General features: G+C 45.0%; 1 protein-coding gene across 1 annotated transcript in view; it reads left to right on the forward strand.

Moving 5' to 3' along the window:
* The window catches only part of LOC119579314, a 62,235-nt gene that overhangs the window by 46,472 nt on the left and 5,763 nt on the right, over nucleotides 1-10,000 (forward strand). Inside the window, exon 3 of the mRNA XM_037927076.1 lies at nucleotides 6,174-6,275. Within this exon, the coding sequence (XP_037783004.1) occupies nucleotides 6,174-6,275 (102 nt within the window). The remainder of the gene's footprint in view (nucleotides 1-6,173; nucleotides 6,276-10,000) is intronic.

The raw sequence follows: 10,000 nt of genomic DNA on the forward strand, positions 1-10,000 counted from the left end.
TTCTCACTCAGGTGTTCTCTACCCTATGTTCACACCTCCCCCCCTTTCCTCCCTCTCCCCTCCCTCTCCCGTCCCTCTCCCCTCCCTCTCCCCTCCCTCTCCCCTGCCCCTCCCGTCCCTCTCCCCTCCCTCCCCCCTCCCTCTCCCCTGCCCCTCCCGTTCCTCTCCCCTCCCTCTCCCCTCCCTCTCCCTTCCCAACCCCCCGTTGCTTTCCCCCCTCCCTTCCCCGGATCCTCTCCCTTCCCCTCTATCCCTCCCCCACCAGACTCCTCGGCTCCACCCTCATCCCACCGTAGTCTCCCTCCCCCCTCCCCCCACTCGACAAAGCGGAGCCCCCCCCCCCCCCCGCCCTTATCCTCTCTCTCAAGACGTTCTTATCTCTCTCCCTGGGAACATGGAGCTTGATGTACCCATCTCTCTATCGCTTCCTGCCCCCGTCTTCTTGTCTTCCTCTTCACCTTTATCTTTCTCTCTTCTTCTTCTCGCTCAGTGTCATTCGTTTTTGGCTTCCCCCCCCCCCCCGTTCTCTTTCTTTCATTCGTATCATCATCTTCCTAACTCTATTTTTTTCCTCCTCCTTCTCTTCCTTCCCTTCTTAATCATAATGTTTTATTTCGGCGTTCTCACCTACCTATTATTTCTCCCTTTTCTCCTCCTTTTCCTGCCCTTCATTTTATCTTTCTCTTCCATCTTTCCTTGTCTTCCATCTGTCCCCTTTCTTTTCCAGTCCTCCTCCTCCTCCTTCCTCCTCCTCCTCCTTCTCCTTCTCCTTCTCCTTCTCCTTCTCCTTCTCCTTCTCTTCTTCTTTCTCTCTTCTCTTTTCTTCTCTTCTTCTTCTTCTTTTTCTTTTTCTTCTTCTTCTTCTTCTTCTTCCCTTTTTTCTTTCTCCACTTTCTCCTATCCCCGGTCTCCACTTGCTCTTTCTCATCATTCTCTTCTCCCTCCTCTTTCTCCAATTTTCCCTATTCCTCATCATTCTCTTTTCTCCCTCCTCTCTCTGCCCTATCTCCTTTTCCTCTTCATATTCGTTAGTTCTCCTCTTTCTCCACCTTTTCCTCTCCTCCTCATTCTCTTCCCTTCCCTTTCTACCCTTTCTCCTCGTCCTTATTCTCTTTCCTCCCTTCTCCTTCCCCACTTTTCCTCTTTATCATTCCTCCTCCTTCTCCTCCTTCTCTTCCTCCTCCTCCGTCCTCGGTGACCTCCAATTTGACACAAAGACCAACACAGAAAATAAGTTTTCCGTAATTTTCCTTTTTTGTAATTTCTACCATAATTTTTGTGACTCATTATCTTTTTTTTTTTCTTTTATCTCTATCACCCTTTAATCATTTCTCGAGTTTATATCTTTTTCTCCCTTTTAATCAAGCGGTGAGAGCAAACAAGATTTTTTTTTTTGCCTTATTTTTATCTATTATCTTTTGAGCTGAAATCGGTGTGTGTTATCTTTGTCTAGAATTTTTTTTTTTCATCCGGGTCTGTTTAGGGAACTCTAGTTGGGATATATAAGATATTTTTTTTTATCTCACATTTTTTTTCTCTCTCTCTCCCCCTTTCTAAAGAAAATATCGTCTCATTAACTCCTTACTCTTTTTTTTTTTTTTTTTTTCTTTTTTTTTTTTCTCTTCCTTCTCCCTTTCTTGTTCTTTTTTATTCTCTCTGTTTTATTTGCCTACAGTCACTCTCCCTTTCATTTTCTGTTTTCCTTTTCCAAATATTTTTCTCTCTTTTTCCTTGCGAGATTTTCGCTCTGTTCTTCCATTCTGTCTAAGCCTTTCCTTGTTCTCTCTGATCTAAATATATAATTCTATCTTTTCTTCTCTTTTCCTTCACGCTTTACTCTTCCCTTCCCCTCTTATATATTCCATTCATATATGTTTTTCATTCATTCTCCATCCTCTCCTTGCTTCATTTCCACTTTCATTCATCCATTCACTCCGTCTCCTCCTCTCTCTTCCACCCATTTCATTGACCCCCATCAATTATTTCCTTTCCTCCCTCTCTTTTCTCTCCCTCACCTATTTCATTCTCCTTCTCCCTCTCTATCTTCTCCCCATTTCATTCACCTCCATCTATTCTTTGCTTTCTCTTCCCTTTTCTTCCCCTCTCTCCTCTATTCATTTCATTCACCTCCCTTCTCATCCTTATTTTCCTCCCCCTATCCCTCCCTCCCTCCGCTCTGACCCCCCCCCTCCTTCCTCTCCCCTTCCCTCCCTTTCTATAGATAGATGGAAGCTCCTCTGACCCCCCCCCCTCCTTCCTCCTCCCCTTCCCTCCCTTTCTATAGATAGATGGAAGCTCCTCTGCCCCCCCCCCTCCTTCCTCCTCCCCTTCCCTCCCTTCCTATAGATAGATGGGAAGCTCCTCTGACCCCCCCCCCCTCCTTCCTCCTCCCCTTCCCTCCCTTCCTATAGATAGATGGAACCTCCTCTGACCCCCCCCCTCCTTCCTTCTCCCTTCCCTCCCTTTCTATAGATAGATGGAAGCTCCTCTGACCCCCCCCCTCCTTCCTCCTCCCCTTCCCTCCCTCTCTATAGATAGATGGAACCTCCTCTGACCCCCCCCCTCCTTCCTCCTCCCCTTCCCTCCCTTTCTATAGATAGATAGAACCTCCTCTGACCCTCTTTGTCTCCCTCCGGAATTTATCTATCAATCTGTGACGTTATTTTCTTGACTGGCCGACTTAAGCCTTTCATCTTGGGGCCTTCAAGATGTGTGTCTCTCTCTCTCTTTCTTTTTTTTTTTCTCCCATCCTTCCTCCCTCTTTCCTCTCTCTCCTCCTCTCTCCTCTCTCTTCTCTCTTCCTCTCTTCTTTCTCTCTCTCTCTATCCCCCCTCCTCTCTCTCTCTCTCTCTCTCTCTCTCTCATCTCTCTCTCTATCTCTCTCTCTCTCTCTCTCCTCTCTCTCTCTCTCTCTCTCTCTCTCCCTCCCTTTCTTTCTCTCTCCTCCCTCCCTCCCTCCCTCTCTTTCTCCCTCTCTCCCTCCTTCCCTCTCCTCCCCTTTCCCTCCCTTCCTCCTTCAGTCGCCCCCCCCCCTTTTTCCCCCTTCTCTTCTCTCCCTCTTCTACTTTTCTCGAATTTCCCTTTCTTTAATACCTCCTCCTTTCCCTTCTTCCTCTCTTATTTACTTCTCTCATTCTCCTTTTTTCTCCTGCAGTTTAAGAGGCATCACGTCACTTCCTTTTTCTCCTATTGCCTATTTTCCGTCCTTCCCTCCCTCTCCCTCTTCCCTTCTTTCTTCTCCATGTCTCTTTCTTCTTTCTTTTCTAGTTTTTTCTTTCATTCCTTCTCCTTCTTCAGCAATATGATGCATCATAACACTTTTTTTTTTTCCTATTGCCTATTTTCCATCCTTCATTCCCTCTTCCTCTCCCTTTCTTTCTCTCTATGTCTTCTTTCTTTTCTAGTTTCTTTTTTCATCCCTTCTCCCCCTTCTCCTGCAGCAATATGAGGCATCATATTTTTTTTTCTCTCTCTATATTTCCTATTTTCTATCCTTCATTTTCTCTCTATTCTCTACGTGCCAGCTCAGCCAGTCTGACCTTTTCGCTTCTCTTCTTTGAAGATCCTTTTATTTTCGTGATTCCTTTGTCATCATTTATTTCATCCACTTTTTGTCCTTTACTTCTTTTCTCTCTCTCTCTCTCTCTCTCTCTCTCTCTCTCTCTCTCTCTCTCTCTCTCTCTCTCTCTCTCTCTCTCTCTCTCTCTCTCTCTCTCTCTCTCTCTCTCCATATATATATATATATTATATATATATATATATATATATATATATAATATATATATATATATATATATATATATATATATATATATATGAATCTATATATGTATAGCAATCTATCTATCTATCTATATATCTATTTATCTGTCTGTCTGTATGTATGTATTTACATACACATATATTTCTGTCTGTCTATCTTTCTTCTTCCGTCGATCTAGCTGTGAATATATCTATTTCTTTATATACTTATCTGTCTGTCTATCTTATTTGTCTATCTATGTAGTTATCTACCTATCCTTCCTTCTCTCCTTCCCTACCCCCCCCCCTCTCTCTCTCTCCACCCTCCCTTCCTCAGTCCTTCCTTTCTCACTTATTTCCAGCACCCCTCTTTTTCCCTTTCCCTCCCTCTCTCTCCCTCCTAACTCTTTCTCTCTCTGTCTCTCTGTCTCTCTCATTTCCATCTCCCCACATTCTCCCTCACCTTCCCTCTCTCTTTCCCCCTCTCTTCCTCCCTCTTTTCCAGCCCCACCCCACGTTCTCCATCACCCCCTATCTCCCTTTCCCCTCTCTCGCTCCTACTCTCCTCCCTCATTTCCATCCCCCCATGGTCTCCCTCACCCCCTCTCCCTTTCCCCTCTCTCCCTCCCTCATTTCCATCCACCCCGCATTCTCCCTCCCCCTTCCCTCTCCCCTTCCCCCCCCCCCCCCTCCTTCCAAGAACTCAGGGGCAGGCAGCCGTCCAATCTTACGTCGACGGCTATGTGTGTATCCTGTCTCGAAACCGTGTCAGCTGTCCATGCCAAGAATTCTCCCAGCATATTCTTCTCGGTGACAGACACTATATTTATCTCTTCTCTAGTTATTTTTGTCTCTTTCTTCGTTTTCTTCTTTCTATTTCTTTTTTTTTTAAAGCTGTTTTTGATGGCCGTATATCACCGTCAGTCATTGATTTTTTTTTTTTTTATACTTTTTTTTAATGTCTTTTCTTATTAGTGTTTACGCCATTGGTATTTATTTTGTGCTTGAAGCTAATCAGATCATTCTCTCTTTTTCTCTCTCTCTCTCTCTCTCTCTCTCTCTCTCTCTCTCTCTCTCTCTCTCTCTCTCTCTCTTCTTGAAGACCTCTGGAGGAGGATTTTTTTTGTGATGTCGATGGGTGTTTGAATAGAAAATTATTCCGGTTGTCAATCAGTGTTTTTTGTGTTTCTTCCTTCTTTCTTAGTTTTTGCTTTTGGCTCTTTGCCTTTTTTATTATTTTCTCACTGTCCAATGCCAATACTCTCTCTCTCTCTCTCTCTCTCTCTCTCTCTCTCTCTCTCTCTCTTCTCTCTCTCTCTCTCTCTCTCTCTCTTTCTCTCTCTCTCTCTCTCTCTCTCTCTCTCTCTCTCTCTCTCTCTCTCTCTCTCACTCTCTCTCTCTTCTTTCTCTCTCTCTCTCTCTTTCTCTTTCTCTCTCTCTGTCTCTGTCTCTGTCTCTGTCTCTGTCTCTGTCTCTGTTTCTGTTTCTGTCTCTGTCTCTGTCTCTGTCTCTGTCTCTGTCTCTGTCTCTGTCTCCTCTCTCCTCTCTCCCTCTCCCTCTCCCTCTCCCTCTCCCTCTCCCTCTCTCTCTCTCTCTCTCTCTCTCTCTCTCTCCGAGACTCCCTGTCTTTCCCCTTTCTTCTCCGCAAGCTGTAGCTCTTCCGTTCTCCCCCAAAAGGGTCTTTCAGAAGAACACTTTATGTCCTCCACGGCGCGTTTCTGAATTGTTTTTCCCTTTTTTATTAGTTTTATGATTCCATTGTGGAGCGGCGCGCTGCCTTTTGTTTATCTAGTTGTGAATGCGAGATTGCGTTCGCGGATTCATTCGCATGGAAGCTACGGGGGTTTCTTTTTGTCCGTTGTTTACAAGAGTGCGTTCGCGTATCTGGTCCGGATTTGTAGATGCGGATTTCGGACTTTCCTTTATTTGTGCAAAAGCGATGATTTTTCAAGAGTGAGTTTAGTTTGCAATGACTAGGATAACTATAGCAATGCAGTAATCTGGTAGTGCGAAAAATGTAGATGAAAGAAAAAAAATGCAGTGGATCTATAAAAAAAAGAAGAAAAAAAAAAGAGGAAGGGAAGACGTTACTAGAATTTATCTGGCCTTATATGGCACTGTAATGATTTCATTTGTTTGTTTTAATGACCATTTATTTAACTTTTTTACAGATAATACTGTTTTGTTATATTTTGCAGATAAGGTATGATGATATTGGTCTGCGTAGCGAAAATATAATACAAATAAATTATATTCACAGAAGCCTAGATAACAACCCAATAAATTCCCAATATGCACAAAAATACCCTCCCCCCCCTCATCTCCTCTACCCTACAGATAGAACAAGCTACTCCCACCCCCCCTCTCACCCTCCTCCACTTGCCAAGAATACGAATAAATGATAACATTTCCCCTTTTTCATCTCTTTGCAGCTAAGGCCTGGTTCTGCTACTCGCAAACCCCCGGCAGCACCGAGAAGGCCGGCTGGGTGTTCTGCCCAAGCACATCCTGCTATACAGTTGCCGTCAGCCTGTGTAAGTAGATTTTCCTTTTGTGTGTTGTGTGTGTGTGTGTGTGTGTGTGTGAGATTGTGTGTGTGTGTGTGTGTGTGTGTGTGTGTGTGTGTGTGTGTGTGTGTGTGTGTGTGTGTTTAATTGTGCGAGTATGTGTGTATTTATGATCGTGTATGTGATGATGTTTGTACTTGAGCGTTTATGTATGTACTTGTGTGTTTGTGTGTTTATGTATGTATTTGTGCGTTTATGTATGTACTTCTGACCGTTTATGTGTGTACTTACGCGTGTATCTGTGTTTATGTATATACTTGAGAGTGCATGTGTGTTGAAGTAACTGCTCTTGTATATGTGTTTATGTATGTACTTACACGTGTCTGTATAATTGCACGTACTTATGACCGTACACGTGTATTTATATAAGTATATGCTCAGTCTAATACCGGTATTAGACTGAGGTCATCATCGGGGTAGAAATAAACCGGGCATCCGGCCGCGCCATCAGAGAAGAATCATCTCTAATATGATAATGATCATGATGATGCGTACGTGTGTATATGAACATATGCATGTGCGTTTACATGTACCTGCTGTGTACCCGCGCACACGTCGTTGTTTTTGTGTATTATGGTCCTTAAGAATTCGAGAACAACCCCCCGCTGTGGTCTTTTCACTGTCGTCTTGGGAATCCCGGTGTATTAAACATGCCTCTTTAGTGCTGTTGTGTGTTTGTGACTTCACTAAGCCTGTGATGACAAAAGCGGTGCTTGGTGTTACTCGAAGGCTCGAGAGAGAGGTGGGAGGGGAAGAGGGGGAAGGAGGGAGAGGCATACGCAGTGTAAAATAGATGCTAGTTATAAGAATTTCACCACCCTCTAGTGAAAAGAAGGATCGATCCCCTGTATTTGCCGCCTCCCTTTTCCCTCCTCTGCCAACACTTGGATTACTGTTGGCTTCGTTCTGTTGCCATCACTACATACAGCTTCAGTGATGGTACAGACGGGACTAAAGGTTCAGTATAGTACGTGATTGGCAAAGCAGTGTTTGAGTCAAGAGTCAGCCGAGGTTCCCCAGTCTCTAGGTTCCCACCGTGGGGTTGGGTTAGGTTGGGTTGAGTTGAGTTGAGTGGAGTTAGATTAGATTAGATTAAATTAATTTTGATGAAATTAAATTAGATTAGGTTAGGTTGCGCTGTGTTAGGGTAAGTTACATTACTAGGGTAGGCCGGGGAACACACACATACACCCATGCAGGCCCCAAATAACACAAAGACTGGCTTAACGATCTTTTCCTAATAATATCAGGGTCCGAAGGGGAGGGAGACACATAATTGTTCGTACTGTGGCGTTGGGTACAAGTGCGGTGTCATTGTTGCAGCGTTCGAGCTCGAGAATTTTGGGAATATTGCAGTAAAAGTGTTGCATGTATAGAGACACTGCATCTCCGATGATATTCTAGCGGGCTGCGTTAGCGAATGAGTACACTCGTTAACGTGTTCTGATCACGTTTTGTGGCGACTAACTTGTTGGTGAGAACAAGTTGTTAAAATCCGATGGTAAAGTTTCATTATTTTCTTTTAAGGGGGCGTGTGTGTGTGTGAGTGTGTGTGTGTGTGCGTGTGTGTGCGTGTGTGTGTGTGTGTGTGTGTGTGTGTGTGTGTGTGTGTGTGTGTGTGTGTGTGTGTGTGTGTGTGTGTGTGTGTGTGTGTGTGTGTGTGCGTGCGTGCGTGCGTGCGTGCGTGCGTGCGTGCGTGTGTGTGTGCGTGCGTGGGTGCGTGCGTGCGTGTGTGTGTGTGTGTGTGTGTGTGTGTGTGTGCGTGTGTGTGTGTGTGTGTGTGTGTGTGTGTGTGTGTGTGTGTGTGTGTGTGTGTGTGTGAGTGTGTGCGTGCGTGCGTGCGTCCGTGCGGGCGTGCATGTGCGCGCACATACACACTCGCGAGGGCATATATACAATAGATATATGTAATGTACTCACACACATCTACTGTTCAATCATCTATCTTTCCATATCTATATTTACATACCTGAATAGATATATTCATATATACATCTATCTATCTTGATATCTAATTGTGTATCTGTGTCTCTCTATCCAACTATCTCTATCTGTCTGTCTGCGCATGTATGTGTATATATAAGAGTGTATGCAAATATATATATACACACTTTAAACATTCTATTGGACTGGGTGTGGCGTCATCGGAGAGGAGAGAGGAAGGAGGAAGAGAGGAAGGGAGAGGGGAGAGGGAAGAGGGGAGAGGAAGGGAGAGAGATAGGGAAGAGGGGAGAGGAAGGGAGAGAGATAGGGAAGAGGGGAGAGGAAGGGGTAAAAGGGAGGTAGGAGAGGGGAGGTAGGTGTTGTGGCGTGCCGCTTCTGGCCTGGCTAATCGACCCGCGGTAATGTCAGCAGGCGAGCAGGTGAAGCAGAGGTTACTGGCTTGACCCCTGCAATTGCTGTTGTCGCTCCTACTGGGTTTGCTTCGCGTGGGAAATGAAATATGGTCGGCGTGTGTATGTTTCTAGAACCAGGAGAAGGAGAAGGAGAAGAAGGGAGAGTGAGAAATAGAAGGAGGTGGAGAAGGGGAGAAAGAGGGAGAGGGAGAGGAAGAGGGAGAGGGAGAGGGAGAGGAAGAGGATGAGGGAGAGGGAGAGGGAGAGGGAGAGGGAGAGGGAGAGGGAGAAGGAGAAGAAGGAATAGGAGAGTGAAAGAGAGTGAGAGTGAAGGAGAGTGAGAGTGAAAGAGAGAGAGTGAAAGAGAGTGAGAGTGAAAGAGAGTGAGAGTGAAAGAGAGGAAGAGTGAAAGGGAGGGAGAGTGAAAGAGTGAGTAAGAGAGAGAGAGAGAGAGAGAGAGAGAGAAAGATAGAGAGACGGGGAAGAAAGAGAGAGATGGAAACTGATGAAACGGAGAGGTTGGAGAAGACCGAAGGGGATAATAGCGATAATCACAGAGGAAACAAAATCAATGACCAAGATAAAACAAAAGGCATTAACAGTGCAATACCAGGGATGCCAGTCTCGACGAATAAAATTAATTATACCAATAATAACGATAATAATCCTACACTTCACGAAAGATTTTTGATGCCCTGATGACCACACGTAACTGATTTCCAACGATGAAGTTATGGACGCAAATAACTATGGTAACGAATAGAAAAAAAGTGGAATGTTAATTCCTGGCTAGGCGGCGGGAGAGAGTCGTTCCGGGACTTAGATGAATTATTAATAGGAAGGATATGAGGTCGTGCATATTTCAGGGTCATCGAGGTCGTTCTGTGACGTCACGGTCGGGAGAGGCGAGTGGATGAGGGGAGGGGAGGGGAAGGGAGGGGAGAGGAGAGGAGGGGAGGGGAGGGGAGGGTAAGGGAAGGGAGGGGAGGGGAGAGAGGAGAGAGAGAGAGGGAAAGGGAAAATGGGAGGGAGGTGGGAAAAGAGAAGGGGAGGGCGAGGGAGAAAGAGAAAGAGAGAACGAGGGAGAGGGAGAGGGAGAGGGAGAAGAAAGAGGATGAAGATGAAGGACAATGATGAAGATGCTGAGAAAGAGAAGGAGGAAGAAAGGAAGAGAAGAAGAAAGAAGAGGAGAAAAAGAAGAGGAAGAAGAAGAAAAAAGAAGTAGGGGAAGAAGAAGAAGAAGAAGAAGAAGAAAAAAAGAAGAAAGAAGAGGATGATGATGATAATGATGAGGAAGAGGAAAAAGAAGAAGGAGAAAAAATAATAAGAGAAAGAACAAGAAGAAGAAGAGAAAGA

Source organism: Penaeus monodon, chromosome 12 (genome assembly GCF_015228065.2).
Source record: "Penaeus monodon isolate SGIC_2016 chromosome 12, NSTDA_Pmon_1, whole genome shotgun sequence".
In the NCBI taxonomy this organism is placed as follows: Eukaryota; Metazoa; Arthropoda; class Malacostraca; order Decapoda; family Penaeidae; genus Penaeus; species Penaeus monodon.